General features: G+C 41.3%; 1 protein-coding gene across 6 annotated transcripts in view; it reads left to right on the top strand.

The window, feature by feature from the left end:
• The window catches only part of sox6 (SRY-box transcription factor 6), a 129,334-nt gene that overhangs the window by 52,237 nt on the left and 55,769 nt on the right, over positions 1-21,328 (top strand). For 5 of the 6 annotated variants that reach the window (XM_029457999.1, XM_029457991.1, XM_029458006.1 and 2 more), the window contains one exon: positions 12,253-12,342. The exons of the other annotated variant lie outside the window; for it this stretch is intronic. In XM_029457999.1, coding sequence (XP_029313859.1) covers positions 12,253-12,342 — 90 coding nt within the window. The remainder of the gene's footprint in view (positions 1-12,252; positions 12,343-21,328) is intronic. 6 annotated transcript variants of the gene reach the window in all.

The raw sequence follows: 21,328 nt of genomic DNA on the forward strand, positions 1-21,328 counted from the left end.
ACATTATATTATAAAAGCACCCACCCCCCTCCCCCCAAACAGACTGATGCACCTTCTCCCCTCCTCTTTTAGCTCCCCCCCTTCTCCCCTCTCCTCTCATCCCAGCTGCCATGTCATCTGGTTCAGCTTTATCCCACCTAATTAATAGGAATCTTTGTTATAATGATCTGAGCATGAGCCTCTGACTCTATGCATATGCAATGAGGGCTGGAAATCCAGTTGCCTTGGTTGCAGATTTTGAGGCACTTTCCACACATAGCTGCACGCTGCCTCTCACTGAGTGCAGCATCCTACCGGACAGCGTTAGGCCGGGACCCTCCTGGCAGGACACACACACTGGCCAAACATCATTCAAGCACCAGCATCTCTCTTGTGTACCATGTTCCCACCTCCTTTAAAAATCTGTTGTTTTATTCTGTCAACATGATTTCAGTCAGATACTTATCTTGATGCAAGTAATCTATTTGATCAAATAGCCGATATAGTTTTTTTGCGAGTGTATGTGTGTGTACGTGCTTGCACTTACTGTATGTGTCAGTGGGAGCCTTTTTGTGCGTGTGTGTGCATGTGTGTGTGTTCTCTCTTGGCCTGTGGCGAGGTGCACCAGCCCAGCGGAGCAGGGCTCTGGTCTGTCACTTTTGTTTGAATAGGTAATGTAGATCTGTTCAGGCTGAAGAGACATGAGCTGGAATCGCTTGTTAGGACACATGATCAAAAGCGGCTCTCTGCTCTCTGCCAATCAACCCTCTTGTCACCCTGTGAAGCAGACGTTAAATAGATTTTTCGGCTGTATGCCGCGGGCAGCCTTCCAGCCTGACATGTGAACTTTCACAAAAAAGATACCCTGCCCCTCGCTCCTCCCCTAATCTCTCTTTCCCATCCTCTTCCTTCGTGTCCAGTTTTGCTCTTCCTCTTTTCCTTTCTTTTTTCCTCTCCCCTTTTTCATGTTTTCCCAACCATCTTGACTCACCACCTGATTCAGATCAACATTTTCCCTCCTCCTATGATTTTTGTCTCCCACCCCATCTTACTCTCCAGTGACAAAGTTGCTCCACTGCCAGGCTGATCTCAGAGCCCAGGACTAAATGGAGTGGCTGTATGAGGGGAATAGGAAGCACAGAGTGTCTGATCCACTGCTGAATTATGTATTTACTATCTGTTCCAAAACAGAGCCCTCACATAACACAGGCACGTCCCCATAGGACTTTGCAAGCCAACACAGGTTTCACTTTACACAAGCTAAGATATAGATTTTGTTGCCCCTTTCAAAACGGGAACCCTTTCTGCTGTCTTGGTCATTCAGATGACAAAACAAGCAGCTGCTTCTTCAATGTGCCATTCTTTGCATTCAAGATCACCTTCCCCAGTTCTCATATTCCGATTAGTCAACAGTAGCAACTGCTGTGGAGCATTCCAGGGGCCATCTTCCTGGGTTTCAGCTGTTGAGCGTGTCCCCCTGCACCCATGCAGCACAAAACTCCCATTGTGATCCTGGCTTACTGGCTGCACAGGAACCCCTTGATAGGAGGAAACGGGTGTCTCTGAGAGACAAATCACAGCCAGGGTTGCACAGAGGCTTGTTTGTCTTTACACACTCCCACACCCACACACTGGTTGGTGCAATAGCAAAAATATTTATATTTGCTGTTAGAAAAAAAACAATAGATTTCCCTCAGTGCTGTACGAGGGTGACCGGGTGATTTAAATCAGCAGCAGTTTGTAATGGCCTGACTGTTTTATGTGACACCGCACTATTTGGAGGGGCACAGAGACGGTGAAACGCTGACACAGAAGAAGGCAGAAGCCATTAATGCTACTATATTTGTCATTGGGCTGTGAAGCCTAGAATTGGGAAATAACAGCCTTGTTTTGCTGCCTGTTCAAAGGCACATGAAGCGGGACATATACAGTCCAACTGCATATAGTCAGGACAGTGGAGGAGGAGGGCCTGAAGCGATCAGAAATGGGGAGAACAGGGGCTATTCCACAATGGGATGGGGTGCAGAGGGAGGGCACTGCTGTGTGTGTCTGTGAATGCCTGCAGTAGGGTTACACAGGGAGACTTGTGTGCCAGCTCAGTATCACTGTCCTAGCTGTGGCATTCAGCTCCCAAGCATTCTCCACACATAACTTGACAAAAGAGCCGGTGTCATCTGACCAAGGATCAAAATAGTGTGAGTGTAACTCACACCCTGGGCACAGACAGCCTCTGTGGCCTGCTAATGATTTCAGAGCACATTGCAGGCTTGTTCTGTAAGTCAGATGTGCGTCAGCCATCCAGCTAAGAGATCCGCCTTGACACAAGCAAACATGACAACTAGTGTAGATGCAGCCTATTAACATATTTGCATTGTTTTTTCCGAAACAGCAAGCATGGATGTCTTACACCAAACTTTGATGGCTGCTTTCGGAACAAAGAGACTATTTAATCAGCAGTGATGAAACAGATGTTTCCTCCCACTCAACTGCTATTTCTTTCTCCTTGTTCAATAACATTACATGAGCCAGGAGATGAGATGAGGATGTCAGGAGAAACGAATAGAAATGTGTTTTATTGCACTGCAAAGCCTGAGTGCCAATGATTATAATTATTTGACGAACGTCATGTCTCTTTGGAAGTACCTCTAGAATAATTTTTAAGTCTGCACCGGTCGGGTGGTTAATATGCTTTAAGACCAAGTCGTCAATTGCACATGTTGAAGTTCAATCTGTTAGTTGATATTATTTAAAAATTAGGATTAATGATTGGTTGGGGCAGCCTTTTTGCTCTTCTTGCCCCAATTAGCATAACATTGGAAAAGGGAAATTGGGTGGTTAGACCCTATAGAATCATTTTACTTTTACTACACACCCTGCACACCTCATCTACCTCTTTCTTTCTTCTTTGTCATTTTCTTCTGGGTGGGTGGCACTTTGCTCTACAAAGCCGATACTTTAAGCCTGTTGTTAGCTTCCCTGTTGTGAGCTGGACCAATGAGCTCAGTCGCTCATGAGAAGCACATTTCTCCATCTTTGCCCAGCAGGTCTCAGTCCCTATGACTTTGTATCCCACAGAAAGGGAATGGGCCGATTGAAAAGAAAAGTACAGAGTCTATTGTTGCTGAACCAACTCGAACAACAGCACATTGAGACACTTGGGAACTGTGGCCAAGTAAATGACTTTCTAGGAATTGTAATGCCGTTCCTTCAGAAGTGCTATGGTTACTTAGTAAAGTTATTCAACATTATTATTTAAAAACAGTTATTGTGTTGATGAAGCTGTAAAAATGTTTGTTCAGGTATGATGACACAACGTTACAGAAGACCACAAAAAGATTTCTACTAAGTCTTGAAACCTTTGAATAGTAAGAGTTTTTTGTTGTGTGCTTGAATCTCTGTTTCTCTCTCAGAGAACAAAATCTAAAAATAATGGCCTTTGGTCCAACAGTCCAGTAAGCAGTGTCTGTGCATCCTGAACTCTGGCATCTCAGTAAGCAAAGTTGGCTGCGAGATTCAATAAACAACTTTAATTACTATTTAAAGATGAGAAAGTCAAACTTCAGAAATAGAAATAAAAAATATCCTCACGTTTTTATTTTCATGTTTGTTTTTTTACCTTAAAATTGATCATTTACTTAAATTGAAATTAGAATACAGCATGCAGTTGGGAGGACATTCTCAGACATGCTTAAGCAAAATTCAAGACATATACAGTATACTATATAACCAAACGTACAGTATATCCCTCAGCTTATTCTTGTAATTTGTGCTTTCTTTCAATATCTCATCCTATGGTTCAATCTCTCAAGCGCATCGCCGGGGTCCAGCGTTTATGATGAAATAAAGTTTCCATGTCTATACCAGACACTTGGCTTCACTGCAAATTGTAATGCATTCATGTGGATCCTATTAGTCTCTTTTTGTCCTTGTAGAGTCAGACACCCATTAATTTACTAAATCACACTGAACAGCCATGATCACAGTACTCCACATTTTATTCACACATCTATTAATTTAACATAGTTGAATAAATGTGAATGTTTTTGAGCATTGATTAGCATGCAAGTTTATATCTGACAGTTAAATTGCAGGGTACCCCTAAAAAAATCTCTCCAATGCAAGGTACCCAGTAATTAGATTTTTGTGTTCAATTATTATAATTTATTACAGTGTGTGGACCCTAATGATTACCAACATCAAATGGAAATTATAAATTGAAATCAAGGCTACATATTTCTCCTCGTAATGTTCATCTTCACAAGTGCTGATCCCCTGATCAGCATCGGCTGAGATTCCAGAAGTAAATCTACTTTTCCTTTCCAGTAAACTAAACACACGCATGCTTGCAGGAACGTAAAGAATATCCCTATATCTTTGGTGGTTTTTTTCTCTCTCTTCCGCCTTTCTGTTTTGCGTTCCTGCTCTATTGATAACTAGTTAAAAAAACTAAACAATTAACCAACATCGTGCCAAGGCTTTATAAGGCTAATTATTAAATCACAAACAAACCCAGGATTAATACATGATGTTTTATCACGCTCAATATTAGAAAAACCTCCATTTTTCTTTACATGTACTATTTGGTCTTACTTAATTTAATCAGAGTAGCAATTGTTTGTTTCCCTTATGCATTTTATTGATAACTGTGTTCAATATTCCCGCTTCCTGAATAGAGACCTTAAAGCAAAAGAGAGGCGAGGAGAGGGAATGAAAAGTTCATTTTGCTATCCAAGCATTTAATGGTCCTAGTTCTTAAAAGTGACCTTGTGGGGTAGAGAGCGGAGCAGCACAGCAGCTCCTTCCAGATGCACACATGGCATCCATCGGGGGCACAATCACGCACAGTCCCAACACCTCAGGCTCGGACATATGTTGAGTTTTATTTCATTCTTCTGACATTAATCCTATTCACCAGCTGTTCTGCCAGCTGCCACTCTCCGGCTTAAGGGGAGATTGCAGTTTTGGGGGCTCTGAGTACTGGTTTATCTTGGCTCCTCATCTGCTCCTCACAAAGTTTTGATTGGATTTTTTTCCTTGCCCTCCTACTTCCAGGTTCCTTGAGTTGCATATACTTCCATGCAATATTTTCTTTATCTCTCTTTCAACTTCTTAGCTTGTGTTTTTCCCCCCTCTCTAACTTGTAAGGGCTGGGCAAGGCTGCCATTTGACTTTGAATCTTACCTATTTGTGGTCCATGCCCTCTGCACGTCTTCAGTAGTGCTTTTCAACATATGTGGGGAAAGAAAAAGCACAGAATATTTATTATAAGCATTTATACCAAAGGCCTTCTCAAGAGGAAGTACAGAGGCTGTTGAATGCACAGCACGCTCAGCATGCAACACACTAGCCTCTTGTCTGCCCCTCAACTTCTTCCACTCTTTCTCTCAAGAAAGCATTTGTAAGGAATCACAGCACTGGAAACCTCCTCACCCCACAGTCATCTAACAGCATTTCTGTAGGATTACCCTGGATGTGGCCTCAGCCTGTACAGTTATGCTTATTGACATATTGGGTCTGACATATTTCACATTTATGTGCATTGTCTGGAAGCATACTCAAGTGTTCTCAATGTCATTTCTGCTGAAGTACGACCGGGCAGTCTGCGAGCAAGGGCCGCAATGAATTGATCATTGCTCACTGCTCACTTTAATAATTCAAGCCTGATTGCCACAGAGTGCCGCAGTAAAATGGATTGGGAGAGGTCACATGCTGCTCAGCTCAGGAGGTGAAGCCTCTTGGGGATGGTTAATTCATATATGCTTGATAGACACGTGTCCTATTTAGAGAGGTCAGTGTGCTGTGTGTGTATACGGCTTCTCAGAATGACCAGGTCAACACTGTGGGATTAACACTGTGGTCAGTGCAGTTACAAAGCGAGGGATAAGGTAGAAGTTGTCACATAGGCAAACATTTTTCAGCTACCTCAGGAAAAAGCTGAAATAATTAAAAAGTTACCTTCAAATTGCATCTAATTTTACAACTTAAAATTAGACAGTCTTTAGTACTGGCAGCAGAAAATAAACCACTGAATTGAACCGATTCTTTGTATGCAATATGTCAACCACTTTGTATAAGCCCTGAGTTCAGTTTCTACCAAGCAGCTTCTCAAACTCCTATTCATGGAAAGACCTTTAACTCCCGGCCCCTTGAAGACACTAACAAGTGATGTTGGCAATGTATGCAGGCATGTACACAGGTGAGATATGATGTCATCATGTTGAGGTACAGAGTGGACAGTAAGAAGTAAGAAGGAAATTGGGATGGAAGGAAATGAATATGCAGAAAGTGAAGAAAGAAGGAAGTATTGGAGCAGAGGAGATGTGTCAGAAGCTCAGATGAAGCACATCTCACCCGCGTTACCTACAATATATTTATAGCAACTGTTTACATGACTAAAGACGATAGTCTAAAGGTGACTAACAGAGATGTTCAGCAAGTGGAATAATGATTAGGTGTCAGTTAAAAAACCCACCACGAGGTGCAGGTGCTCCACAATACACTGACATGTCTGGACCTTTTTATTTATGCATGCCAGCACTAGTGATTATATATTAAAAAGCTGGAATTATCCTCCTGCACCAAAAAGTCTTCTAGAAATGGTAGAGGTTATTAAAACTGTTGACAACGAGGAAAGGTAATTGCCTGAAAATGAGCGACAACGCACTGTTGTGCTCAGAATGTTTTTCCCCCCCCCAGCTCCCTCTTTAGCGTTTGCATTGTGCGGCATCACCCGGGTGTGTAACCTATTGCGTTCCGATTGCTCCCTTGCAATTAGTGCCCTTTTTGTCCTCACTTCAATAACGCCATGATTATGGAGACTTCAGGAGTATTTGCAGCATCCAACAGCTGTTGTCTCAGGGACTACCGGCTGAATGACAAAAACATGTTTTCTCTCTGCATTTCACTTCCCTGCCTGCCTCTTGTAATTATTATGTTTTATTTGGTGTGATGATGGGGTCTTGTTTTTAGTGTGTCTGTGATTAAGATATTCAAAGGACTCCTTGGAGTGTGTCACAGTCATTTTCTTTTTTATCAAGCTCGACTTTTGATTTGTTTCCCGTGCAGTGCAAGAGTGGATGGGAAATTAGACGTCAGCCTGTCATTGTCTGACTGACATTCTGAGAGTTTTATCTCTGAGATAGAAATGTATGCCTCAATTAAAGAAAAAGTACTGTATGTAACACTGAATGTAGGAGTGAAATGTAAGAGCGTTTAAAAAACAGCTATGTAAGACATTACAGTTTATCTTTGTTTTGTTTTTTTAGAATTTAGAAACATAGTTTTTACATGTGTAATCACATGATTCAGTAAATATAATGAAGTAAATAAAAAGCCCTAACATCAAATAGAGGAGTAATTAATGCATAATTTATCACCGTATAAATCATTGCAAAAATAACAGTGATTTGTGTCATTTTAAAACTAAGTATTGGTGGATATTCCTCATCCCATTTCTTACTTCATTAGACCTTTTAGCTTGTAGGATCTTTTTTTTTTTAATAGATTTTTAATTCCGTCTTTGTTTTCCAAATGTAGTCTTACTACTGTGAATTTTATATTATTGCAACAACAAAATATTCTTATTTTATGTCATTGGTTAGAGTCAGAGTTTATTTTTTTAAATGGTGCATTCCTCCGTTTTGTTATTGCAATGCATAGATCTTCATAACGCTCAGTTCAATGTTCTGAGGATGTTTCGGTTTTGGTTGGCTATAACTGGATTATGACAAATTGTAAAAAATGTGCTCCACTCAGGCTTGTGGATCTTGTTTAGGGACTCTAAGCCCCATTTCCTCTTTTCCTCGGCTCCTCCTAACCGCACACAGCATTGTTTCCCTATTAGCCTCACTGTATAGGCCTCTGCATTCTGGGCAGGAAATTATTTATATGGTCAGTGTCAGTTGATCATTGATTTGGTAATTACATGTTTCCCCTTGAGGGAGGGACAACTGATATACAAGGGGGTATAAGGGGAGGTCTCTTAGTCTGTTATCCATGACTTATGGCTAATTCGACTGTTCTAGAAAGCCCTCTTTTCTCTGCAAACGGCTTTTCAACACAACAAACACTCAAACATAAGTATCATCTTTCATCCCGGGAGAATGGTGCACGCAGAGAGGCTCAGAATGCGGTGGCAGACAGTTGAAACGATTTCATTGCTGACAACACAAAGTAATAAAACACCAACTGCTGCATGTTGTAACAAACCATTTCGGTGCTTTGAGGCAGTCATGGTCCTTTGAAAGATGATGGAGAGTTTCAACAAATTTAGTAGATTAAACCTTTTAGAGACTTAAAACATTGCTATGTCAAATGGAAGATGGCCTTTTTTTTACCCAAGCAGTGCTGGTACATTTGCTAACTTCAATACAAACTCTGGACTTCATGATGGCAATCTGAAGAGCCATTGGAAAATTAGTGATGATTTTTAAAGATTTGCTTTATTACTGTCCAATTCAAAGTGGCAAGATTTGATTTGTTTGTGGCTTCATTTATTTGTCTATTTGGTGTTTCACTCTGTGATTTGAGCTTTTCTACAGTTTGCGATGATCGTTTGAACAAACTACTCTGTTTAGAGCGGCAATAAAAAGACAAATTAGCAAACGACTTTCCCCTACTTTCACTTCTCAAGCCACAGGCATTTATAGCTAACTAGCACTCAATTTAATAAAATGTGTGTGAACAATAAAAACACTAATTCAGATTGTTGCATTAAAGCACCAGAGAGTAACAACAGCGGAGGCATTCTGTATGAAACATGAGAGGGAAATACATTTTCCTTCAAGACTGTCAGGACAGACAGTTAATGTTAACCTGCCTTTTAGCTTCACTTTTGTGGTTTATACTGAACATGATATTCTGGCAGCACTGACTGCCAGGTGCTGAAAGCTTTGTTTATTTCACACATCAACCTAGAAACATTCCTTTGTTGAGATTTATGAGGATCATTAGATTTGTTTTTAATACAGTAAAAAAAAAAAGCCGTAGCCTAATCTAGCCAACTCATCTGGGCTTAAGGTGTCTCTATCCCTGCGCCTGTTCACCAACATCAATAAGATCACAGAATACCTGAGCAGGAAAGCTGTATACCAGAGATGACAACGCTGATAGGAGATAAACAAATTGAATTTGGCAGTATAAAACCAGTGTATTCACTTTCTTCTAAGTGCCACTTGGAAATTCTTAAAAAACAACTCGAGGAAAGGATTCAGGGCATTTTTCCAGCTATACAGCCCCAGCCCCAGAGAAGAAACAATGAGACCCAGACGGGCTTAGTAGTCCAGAAACCATTCCCCTCTCAATGGGAACACGTCTTGGACACACACTCCAATAGTTTTGTCTTGTATGTTGCTATCTGTGCTTGCTGCAGAGTGGAGGGGGCCTGTGCCAGGCACGGGTCCATAGGGACCATTGGAATCGCTGGGGCTGGAGGAAGTTGGTCTGGGTCCAGTGGGGCGATCTGGGCTTGGTGACAAGCCAAGTTGTCTACTGCAGGGACGCTGGGAAAATGTAAATAAGAGCCTGATAAGGGCTATTGTTTTCATTCCATTCTCATCCCAGCTGAATGGCCTGCTCCCCAGCCACAGAGTATTTTATCTCGAGAGGGGGAGGGAGAGAAATGGAAGGGGTGGGGGTGAGAGAGATTTAAGAGCCCCCATAGGAAAATAAAAATAAACTCAGTGGACTGTTCTCTTGTTTAAGCTAATTCCCCAGTATGTGATGTCCTACTTTGAAAGGACAAGAGTGACAAACTCTTCTTTGCACAAAAAACTTCAGAAGTTCTTCATTAACTGTCTTAAATAATTTGCCGTTCAATTCAACCAGCATTTTCTATCCAGTGAAATAAATGTATTTTTATAAAAAATATTATAATTAGCAATAATTAGTTATTTCATTGTTTACATTCTCGGTGTCACAACCTGACAGTAATTATTATGTTGATATTAACCAGTGTTTCCATTGGCATCTATAATTTATCCAGAAAAAACAGACAGGCATTTTAAAAACTGAAATAGCATTCCTACTATTAATCTAAATTCTTCTAAAAAATAGGCTGTGGAAGTATGTTTTGAAAAAAGCCAGACATCTGACTCATTTACTGTTGTCCTCCAGCACGCCTGCGCGAACGTTTCTCTGCTTTTACCAAATCCATTTTTGGTTGCCTGTTTTGTCCACGCTGTTCGAACACTGAAAGATGTTTGAGAGTTATTTTATAGACTAATCCAGGCCATTATTCACCTCTCCCAGGTGGAAGGCAGGGAGGACAGCGGTGCATTCCAGCTGTAGTCTCTCCTGTTAGAGGACTTGGCAGGTTGTGTCTGGCCCGGCGGAGGGGATGGAGAAGTGAGGGAGCGGCAGTTCTCCTGGGAGGGTGGTGGAAAAAAGGGGGAGGACTGGAGTAGAATGGAAGCTGGCACCACATTATCTCCAACAGTTGGTGCATTCCTTAATGATCAAGTACTGGAGCAGCATCTGTGATAAAAGTGTGTGTGTGTGTTTACGTATGTATGTGTGTATGTGCGTATGAGAGAGAGCATATGTGCCCATATTAACATATGCTCACTGTGTTTGTTTAATTCCCCTTTACACCACTTATAAAATAAGCCTTTTCTGTGCTTTAGGGGAGAAAATGTCATGCACTGATGTTGTTCTGTCTGTATGAGGATTATGATTCGAGGGGAGTTTGTTGTTCCGGGAGAGGAAGCTGTCTCACCCAGGGGTAAGGCGCAGGGAAGAAGAGCTGAGCTCTGCTACTCCCCCCCTGCCCTTAACCCCTGTCTTAAGATCTGTGATCTTTGTGCCATGAAGGGAGTTAACACACACAAACATACACAACACACACAGCCTCCGCCCTCTCCCTCTCTTAGGGTCAAGGGGACAAACTGTGAGTTGGGAATTGGAAAGTCAATAAAGCAGAAGTAATGTTATAATGACCCTGAGCTGAAGATGTCCTGTCGACCCCCATCACGTTAGAGGAAGTGGACAATCAAACAAAATGGTCACTCTGCTTGATCTCTCTGAAAGCCATCCTTAAACAAGGCCGCAAGAACTGCTGACCCCCCCCCGTTACTCCCAGTTCCTCTGAAGTCAGTGTGTTTGTCAGAGGGAACAACAGTGTTTGGTTTGTGGAAGAGATGTTACAGACGGATACAAGGAAACAACAGTTGTATACATTCTAAACTGTGCAAAACTCCTCTGTGTTTGATGTCAAGGATGATAATAGTGAAACTGGAAGAGTCCGGAATATCTTCTCAGGCGGTCTCCCTGTTTCTCAGAATTTTACATTATGTGCAACTTGGAGTCAAAAACCTCCTCCGTGGAATCATTTGAAACATTAACATGCTTCTGAATTGTGTCCTTCTGTTGCCAGAAGTGTGTTCATAAATGATCCACTCTTAGATTTGTGGTCAGACTGTTTATTATGGTGCCCCGGGGCTTTGTGGTAATAATTTCTGTGTCTGCTTTGGTTTTGCATTTTGCTCCAAATCTAGAGAAACACTGTTTTACAAATTCCATCATTCTCAGGCACTATATGAGGACAATTTGTATAGAAATCACCACAGCTGTTTTAGACAATACATTATTTGTTCTCCCAGAACTGGATTGTACAGGCTACTTGCTTTAATTAGGACTGGACGCTGCATGTCTTGATCTGGTTCAGATTGCAGGCAGTTTGTGGAGACAGTGTTTCAAGGTGGAGGGGTGGAGGCTCGCTTGTGCTGCTGGGGTTTGATGGGAACAGGCTGACCCCTAAGCAGCACAGGGATGGTGAAGGCCTGGGTCGGCCGGCCCAGTGTGTTCTTTATCAGCTACCCCAGCGACAGCATGGCAGATTGCAGCCATTGCTCCTCTGATTCATTGTCTGCTGGACAAATGTTAATTGTTTTCATCATTGGCAGCTATGTGAACGCTCGGACGTAGCCAGTCTCACTCCTTGCCTCCCACTTAATGTGTGTCTCTGCCCTTATGCTATCCCCACAGAGCCTGCCTCCCTCCTCCCTCCGCCCTTAGCTCATCGCTCAACTGTCGGGCGGAGTCTCTTTTAATGTTTGCTGTGCAATACCATCAAATAAAATAATTTTCTTTCATCTGATACACTGACTTTCTTTCATTTTCATAAAAAGATTTAGAAATTTATAACAAAACTATAAAACTAGAAACTACATTCTATACACAATATTCCATAATAAAACTTATTACACTCTAAACAGGGACTCTAAATTATTATTTTCATTCAAATTACTTAAGATTATTGGGTTTTCTTTTCTTCAGATTCCTCATGCATGGAGAAACTTCTTTCTAAAGACTGGAAAGAGAAGATGGAGAGGCTGAACACCAGTGAACTGCTGGCAGAAGTAAAAGGTAGGAGTACAAGGACTGCAACACCTTAAACTGTGTTAACAAATCCCTCATTCCTATCAAACATACATAATCTATGTACTGTATAATCTCAGACACAGCCTTGTACTCTGAAATAAAACAAAGGCCTTTGGCTGCCCTCCTCATTCATTTATCTCCTCTCTTATCTTTTGTTGGAATGCCCAACTCTGTCCAAAGTGCTGTCTTCAAAATTGCTGACCATTTGGACTCATTCTGAGGCTCTCTGTGCTTGTCAGCGGTTTATTTTGTTGTCCCTTCAGACAGCCTTGAGCCTAGCTGCTCTGCTCTGGCACATGCAGTGCGTTCATGCCGCTCTGGTAATTGTTGAACCCAAAGTGTGCTTGATGTAAACAGAGCATGGCTGGGCTGAGAGGAGAGATGCCGTTAGGAGAGGAGAGGAGATGGTGCGGTGATCTCTGTGAGTCTGCGTTTGAGTGGAATATCTTGCCTCCGACAGTGAACGCCCTGCGCAGCGTATCAAGTGCGGCACGGCAAAGCGCAACTCGGCACTCCCCCAAAATCTCTGTTTATGACAGGGTGAAGGTGGGCCGCGGATGGGCAGGGCCGCTGCTCAGTTCTTAGCACTGACTGTTACTGAGAGCGTGTGTGTTTATACAGCACAGGGAATCACAATACCAGCTGGTTGATAACACCAGGCTGTCACTGGCTCCTGCACTCTCCCTCACCTATTACTTTGATTATATTATTTTTGAACTCTTGATATAACACTGCTTTTTTATTAACATTTCATGAACTATTCACACACCAATAAAGAGAGCAGGTGATTTTGATCATTTGCTTAATTGTTTCTTTTTATAAAACATGGGCGACATACATAAATAAAACTTGTGTTTGGTTTTAATTATTGAATTACAGAGGAGAGGGAAAAAAGGCTGTTGAAGGTTCTAATGAGTATATTTATTGGCAATAACCTTAATGAACTGAAGGATAAATCATTGCTTGGTAAACTAGATTCATTGTACCTGCCCTAGTATGTTGTATGCCACTGTAGATCAAAGTGCAATGGGTAAAATGTTTTAAATGATTTAGCCTTTTGAAAGCTGGTCTGTTAAATTACAGGCAGGGCATTTCTTCTGTTTGATGAATGGGAACGGGAAGGTTACTTGGTGGTCTGTAAACAGGTAGAGAGTCTGATAATAAACACGATGGCCTCTGTCTGTTGATGAGTTATGGAGACAGTCTATACACCACAGTTACCAATATAAATGCTTCTCCTATCACAGTGGCAGCCTTAGATTTTTAATTAGCATGCCATTTCATTTGACTGTAGAAATTTCAAAGGGCTGCTTTGTGCTCCCCCTTACAAATGTCTCTCTCTCTGCGTTTGATGTCTGCCTGATGTAAATACGGGCAATTAAAAAGAAGCCCAGGGTTGGAGACGCACAAGGTCCGCCTAATTAAAACACAAACAAAGGTACCTTGCAGAAAACACCTTATGATTAAGATCTAAAGTGTTATGATGAATCAGAGGTTCCATTAATTGTTAGGTTAAAATCAGTACAAAAGACAAACATGCCTGTAGGTTTTAAATGAATGAAAGAAAGTAGAAAATAAAGGCTGACATGCAGATAAAGACTACAGTACTGGCACAGTGGCCTTGTATATTCTATGCTGATCGCTCACCAATTCCTCAACTAATTATACTGAGCAGCATGTAGGCTACCTTTTGACATTGTTCCATCAAAACCTTGAAAGATAAGTAATTGTGTTATTGCAGAGGCAAGTGGTGTAATCTCACTGGTGAGGAAACAAATGTAGTCTCGCTCTTAGAAAACAAATATCAATGAAAAACAATAGGTGTGACAGAATTTGACCCGGGGCATTTACCCATGAAAAGAAAGACATTCTTTCACTGCAGTTGTGTTCAAACATGCCCTGAATACTTTATCCTGTTGAGGTGAACACACACGTACAGTAAGTAAACAAACAAAACAAAACAATAGTATCAACATCAGAGATTTGCTTTCATGGTCCGCAAACCCAACCAACCATTTACTTCTTATAGATGACACATCTATATTTATAGCTTGTTGTGTTTGGCTACATAACTCGCTGCTTCTGTGGTAAAGACATTTCTTAGGTTCTAGAGTGAGTAAAAACAATCGCAATAATCCAGTAGAGGCGGTGTGCTTAAACCAGACATGTAGAATGGTGTTATTAAGGGTTAATGATCTCAAATCTCCATCTGCCTTTTCTTGTATGCTGTTAGGGCTTAGCATCAGCAGAGGCATGCAGAAAGGAGAGCTTGCGAAGGAGCATTAGTGGCGGATTTCTTTTCACCAGTCAATTCCAGAGCTAACTGTTTGTTTTCATACCTGAGCTTAGCTGTCAATCTGCAGGAACGTTGAAGGAGGGAGATGAAATCTCCTGAACAAAACCACAGAGCAAGAAAGGGAGGCCGGCTGGAAGGGCTCCAAACCACAGAAAGTAGCAGATAATAGCAGGCAAGGTGGAAGGAGGAGTGCAAGAGGTAGAGAGAGAAAAGATTTTTAGACGTGGGGACTTAGACATATACAATTATATACCTCAAAGAGATGTTCTCTTTATAAAAGCAAAGCCCCTATTCTTCACATGATTGAGCAGACTTAGAGTCATTATTTTCTTATGTATGTATGTGTATATATATACACACATATATGTGTCAAATGCATGCACATATAGTACACGGTGTCCTAAGGCAGATAAGGTTGCTCTCTGTTGCATGCTTGCTATGTGCAGGGTATTTGAGCCTCATACTCAACAGAGCTGTTTAAGTTTCCCTGCTGAGTGCCAGTTTCCCGGACCCCCGTTGGGAGAAAAAATAAAAAGAAGCAAAATGCTCAAGCATTTACCCAAACTGAAGGAAAATATGTGGTTACTAAATTGGAACACAAGCTGTATTCATTCTCTTGGAATTTACAAAAAAAAAAATTAAATAAGAAAAAAGCTTAACATTGTACACGAGCGTTGAAATGGCAGCTTGAATTCTGAAGCAGAAAAATCGGGGCTCTTGCACTGTCACAATCAATTTGAGAATGGTGTCAACATGACAGTGGTCGAGTGCACACAGACAGTCCTGTGGCAGGCAGATAAGTGGAAGCTCTTTAGGAGGAGAACACAGGGTAGGGCAGGGCGGCAGCTGAGACTGATTTGATGCTGGCCCTACCTGTGCTGGCTTTACTCCTGCACAGACAGAAAGGAGTCCACTGTGTGAACACAGAGGCAATATTGTTCAGCTTCAAAACATGATTATTCACTTTAAAATGGAACTTTATTCCTAATGGCTTCCATAAAGTGGGATTTTGATGCCGCTGGAGATGCACAGTACAGTATCTGTGCGCACATTTCCCAGTGACACGGACTTATATTGCTTTAGAAACAAGTAGTGAAAGAATTGTGTATTTTGACAACATACTGTATATAAATATTATGTATATAATGTTTACTCAAACATACAAAAACATTCACACAAATGGTACAAAACAGTATCTGTCCAGTTGCTCCAGTCAAAAATGCCTCAGTTAGCATTTTCTCCACAACACTTCAGTCAACTGTTTGCCCTGTGCACTCAGGTGAAATATGAGCCACAGTAAATCATTATTCCTCAGGCCACATTTGCCAGATGAATGTATGAGAGTGTTGGACTGTGTGTTTTTCTCCTCTAATGAATTGTGGAATTTAGCTTGTGGCAATGGAGGTAAAGAAGGAACTGCTGTGCTTGTGGGTGTGTGTGTGATAGGGATAACGTTCTCTGTTTGTGTTTTGAATTATATTCCAGTGGTTTGTCATGGTTTGTTTAACTAATGACTTTTAAAGTTGTATAATACATTTCATGGAAACAAGCGTATTGCTCCTGTTTTCATTTGAAGAGAATGTAAAACATTTACGGAGCTGACAAAAACACAGGACAATCCTCTGAAATATTCATCAGCTTTCCCCCAGCAAAGCAAATAATATCTTTACAGCCACAAAAAGCTGCTGAAGGGCTGACTTATGTTAATACTAAGGATGTATAGAAAGACGATATTCAGACATGAAAAAGATATTGCACTCGGAACAGATTTTAGGGACTGTCTCAAAAGGGGATCCAAAATGCCTTTTGTATCAATAGCTTTCTAATTTTTTTTATGACACTTCTCTAATTGCATGCACAACCTCCACCCACCCCCCCACACACACACTGATGTTATTGGCCATTACCAGTCACGCAATTTTATTTCAGTTAGAGATGCTTTTTAAAACTTCTTTTGAAGGTTGTGTTCTGTAATCTAATGGTTGCCATTGTCATGTATTTCTGTAATGGAAAAATCACAGGTTTATTTAGTCATTTAAAAAGTAAATTAATTCTAAATATGCAATATACATTCAAACTCCGTAAAAAAAAACTGTGTGCCGTGTAAAAAAAAAAAAAAAAAAAAGGTATTACTGTGAAAAACATTTAAATTGGGTTTGGCCTTTGTGAATGGTGTTGCATTCACCTCTTACGTTTTTTATCAACCATTTTTTGTTTAACAGCCGTTGATTGACAGTTTTTTTCTTACAGTTTTCTTTTTTACAGTACATTCTTTTTTATTAGCTGCATATGTAAAACCAATGAATAAATGTTCTGTGAAAAGAATGAGATAACATCTAACTCCTAATTCACTTTGAAGGTTTTGCAGACAGTAAGCTGTTGCTTGATCACTGTCTTGCAGGCTTGAAGCGCTTTGTATGAGAGGGACCTTGAAAACTTTTCTATTTTAAGTGCACAGGGGTCAGACTCATTACCACGAAGGCCATGAGAGATGAATAGAAGGATCGGAGACTATCTTTGTTTTCGTGTAATCTTATATGCTGCCGTGCCTACATACAACATCCTGCATGGTGACAGGACCTTTGGTTTGTCGCACTGTATTATAGTCAAATCATTATGTATTCAATTACTGAGAGACCAGAACTAAAGTTTCTGTGCAGAGTTATTTTTTTGTCTTCAGAGTGAATTTCAGGGTCAATGGCAATCCCTGTGGAGTAATATGTTCAGGTCGAGCCTCTATCTTGGCTTTGATGAAGTACCTTGTCCAGTGTCATGGGTAGACAGTGAAGTGCTGGAGCTTCTGCATTAGCATAATTATACTGAAGAGTGAGGCTTCCGCTATCATCAAAATATTCTCCATCAATGTTCGGCATGAACAGTAAAACCACATTAAATGAAGTGTGCTTTCATTAATAACCTCTCCATATGCCAATCTGAGTATTTTTTTGTTTTTTTAATTGTCTGCTAAGCCATATCAATTATTTTGATTCTGTAAAAGTCTTAAAATCACAACTGTCGATACTCAAATCCACATGTACACACATACAGATAGACATATAGATATACTATAAGAAACGTATAGTACCAGACTGCCATTAGCAAGTAAAAAGCTGTTACAAGTCTCAAGCACTTAAGTGGTTTTAAAGATTTGAAAAAATCTGACTTTTTTAACAAGATGGTGGGCAGTTTCCCAGAATGAATTGCCTATATGTTCATAACATAGAGGAAAGCATAGGACTGAACATCTACCAGTAGATGACTTGTGCTTGTGAGTGATTGCTCATGCTTGTTAATGGGGTTTTATTGGCAAGATTAACGGCTTTTATATCATGGCAGAGGCAGCAAGCCAGGTAAAACAGCTGTTGCTCATATTGTCTTGGTTGTAGGGCATGGAGACGCGTTAACACCATATAACTGGAAACACATATGGCCTTGTAGCATTGTCTAACAAGTGTATATAGTTGTTAAAAGCGTAGGGATACCATAAAACTAGCTCTTGTTATTCTAGCTTGGTTTTCTGCCAAAGGAGAACATATCACAAAAGTGAATTTGCACATAGATTGGCTTACGTTTCATGCTTTTGTTAAAGCAGCTTTATGGTTTTGAAGAAAGAAAAATCTTTTTTATTTTGAACACTAAAGAACGTACCAATAGATGCAACTCAATTGGCTCTTTGTGTTTTCCATAGAAAGAATGGACAAAGGGTCAGAAGACCGCAGAGTTCAGACACATACGCATTTACTCGGAGGCATGTACCGGTACCTTTTATCGATTGGAGCAGCACGCAACACACATCTGTACACACTCATGTCTACATTCACACACACTTTAGGAGAGAGCAGAGAGAGAGAGAGAGAGAGAGAGAGAGAGAGAGAGAGAGAGAGAGAGAGAGAGAGAGAGAGAGAGAGAGAGAGAGAGAGAGAGCTTCAGCACACAAGGCATTCAAGTTTTGTGTGGCCTGTGGAATCATCTTGGTAGAATCGGAGCAAGTCTTAATTTACTTAGGATGGGCTTGCAGCATATGGAAGCATCTACAATAGCTGACTGATAGAGAGACAAAGAATTTCAGTCTTCTGCCGCTAAAAAACTCAATTCAGATCTGGTCATAATGGCTCAGCTGTCTTAACCAAAGGAAGAGAAGAGAATAGGGTGCCTTGTGATTTTCCCCCTTTTCACCCTCACCCTCCCTCGCTTTTCGTCTCTTTTTGTGCCTGAATCTTTTATCTGTGTTATTCACTCGGGACTCTTCAAAGTAACAAGCCTCCTTTTTCCCCGGTACTGGACTTGGAACCCAAATTAGAGACTGCTTGATTAGAGCAGAGAGGAGTGAGCCAAGAGAGAGGGAGATGTGGGTATTGGACAGAACAAATCGCACCCCTACAAAGTGCCTTTTATCCAAAGACCCCAAGGCTCAAATACCCCCATCCCTCCCCAAGCAACCATGGCTCTGCTTGTTTTCCTCTTATCATTTATTTAGTCACCCGTCGTTGATGTTTTCTGCCCTACTTTGTGACGTTTAAAAGAGGCAAGAATCTCAAAAGGTGAATGCTGAATGCGCTGAAAGTGAAAAACACAGCTTTACGGTCTCCTCCTTCTATGTGTCAATCTAGCATCTCTGAAGTTAACACGGTGGCCTGAGAAAAAAAAACAAGAAAAGTGCCAGCACAGCTTGACCACTCACTCCTGGGATCCTCTTCCTGTGTCAGGCTGGTATTGTCCTACTGGGCTTCAGTCATCTAACAGGAGGATGTCACAACATGTTAGGTCTGGGCCGACTGCTGGGGTTTATGTAGCGCCAAGGCATCTCTGGGCTGTCTGTCTGCCATCGGAAGCGCAATGTGAGGAGACATGTTAACGGGCAGACCCCAGCCCCACCGCTGTTAAAAGCCATGCAATATGCAGGAAACTGCCTCTTTTGTCAGCAGGCTGGTCAGACACAGACCACAACTCTCCTCCTCTGAACCACCCAATAAAAGTTTTATCTGCATTTTAAAGCTAATCCATAATTTAAAGCAGGAAGAAAGAGATTTTTTACACTAACCCCCCCAACAAAAAACACATGCGCCTGATTTTCTAAGGTGAAATTCTTCTTCTACCTTTTTATATTTAGAAGTTGTGTTAACGCCTTAATCCCTAGCATTCACACTAATCTGAATAATGTTGAACTGTAATATATTATTCAGCATTGGACAGGAACAAAAACAGCTAAACAAATTGTTGAATAATTAGATTTAAAATTAGCAAAGACTGAGCCCAATTCACAATACAGAGGGCAATTTAGACTTCCCATAATTCAGCTCAACATCAAAACAAAGGGCCCTCTGTTAGTATTATTTTGGTGTCCGGGCAGGACTGAGCTCTCCACACTCAGACTATTTCATCAGATCCTTCTGCGGACCCTTAGCACCAGTCCCCCTTCATGTGCACAAACATAAAAATATATGTGCTATACATTCCCGTTTTTGCAATCTTGTGTTTTTTGTCCACGGTGTTGACACTAGTGAGTGATCATCAGTAATGTGTAATTAGGCAGGCTAAGACGGCGTCAGTGAGTCCAGATGTTTGGTTCCCTACTCAAGGTCATCTATGCTGCCCTCGAGGCCTGTTGGCCTTCATCTTCATCTGGATGATGATTTCCTTTTTCCCTTTCCTGTCTTTCTTTCTTTTATTTCTTTAGTCCCTCCCTCCTCTCTTCCACAGTATTGATGGCCGTGAGTTATTGTGACAACGACTGATGTATCTTGCTAGTGACCTGTAAAAGGCAGCTCCTTCATGGACACAGCCAAAGGTTAATAAAATTGGTGCTGATTGTATCAATTTTACAGATAAGCCATTCACAACAAGTGTAGTCGGGTGAATAAGAAGTCAATTCAAGCCTTAGAAACTGCACACAGACCCAATGAATAGCTGCTTTAAGGTGCTTTTTTTTCGTTAGGAGGATAAATGAAGAATTGCAGCTCTCTTCCATTGCAGCAGGCAGCGGAGGCAGAGCGAGGCGAACCGAGGTTCAGACAAGCCTGCCAGTAAATTGCCCTGAATGGGTTCTGGAGGTTGACAAGCCCTATTAAGACAAACGGCTTTCCTCATCGGAGAGATAAAATAAATCAGGTGTTTAGTCAAATTAAAATAGTTTGAGTGGAGAGGGCCCCAGGGAGCTCTCGGAGAAACTCAAGACAGATGTGGCCAGAGACGAGAGGAAGACACCCAGGAAAGAATTCAGCTCCTGCTGGCCCCGGGCCAGACTTCACTGTACTGTTATCTCGATCTCTATCCTTTTATCCTTCTCTCTCTCTCTTACTTTCTCTGCCTCTCTCTGTCTCTTCTGTCGGTTTTCCCATCTCTTTTTCCGTATGTTCTCCCAGATCAGCTTGTCACACAGGAGTGCAGTGGGAGGAGAGTGAGTTACTGTCTAGCCTCTCACTGGCAATTATGTTGGCGGTGTAAGTCAATGGTAGGATCACTTAGCATTGATTAGGCGGAGGGAGAGAGCAGTGCAGCGGAGCCGCTCTCTCTATCACGCACAGTGTGGACATGTGGCTGTAGAGAGAGAAGTAAGCCTATTGGTCTGTCATTGCTTTTATATTTCAAGTATGCATACAGTAGCTACATAGATAATATAATAAAGAGCGTGTTGTTCCACTTTCCCTTTAAAAGGGATTGTCATTCAGAGCATAT

Source organism: Cottoperca gobio, chromosome 3 (genome assembly GCF_900634415.1).
Source record: "Cottoperca gobio chromosome 3, fCotGob3.1, whole genome shotgun sequence".
In the NCBI taxonomy this organism is placed as follows: Eukaryota; Metazoa; Chordata; class Actinopteri; order Perciformes; family Bovichtidae; genus Cottoperca; species Cottoperca gobio.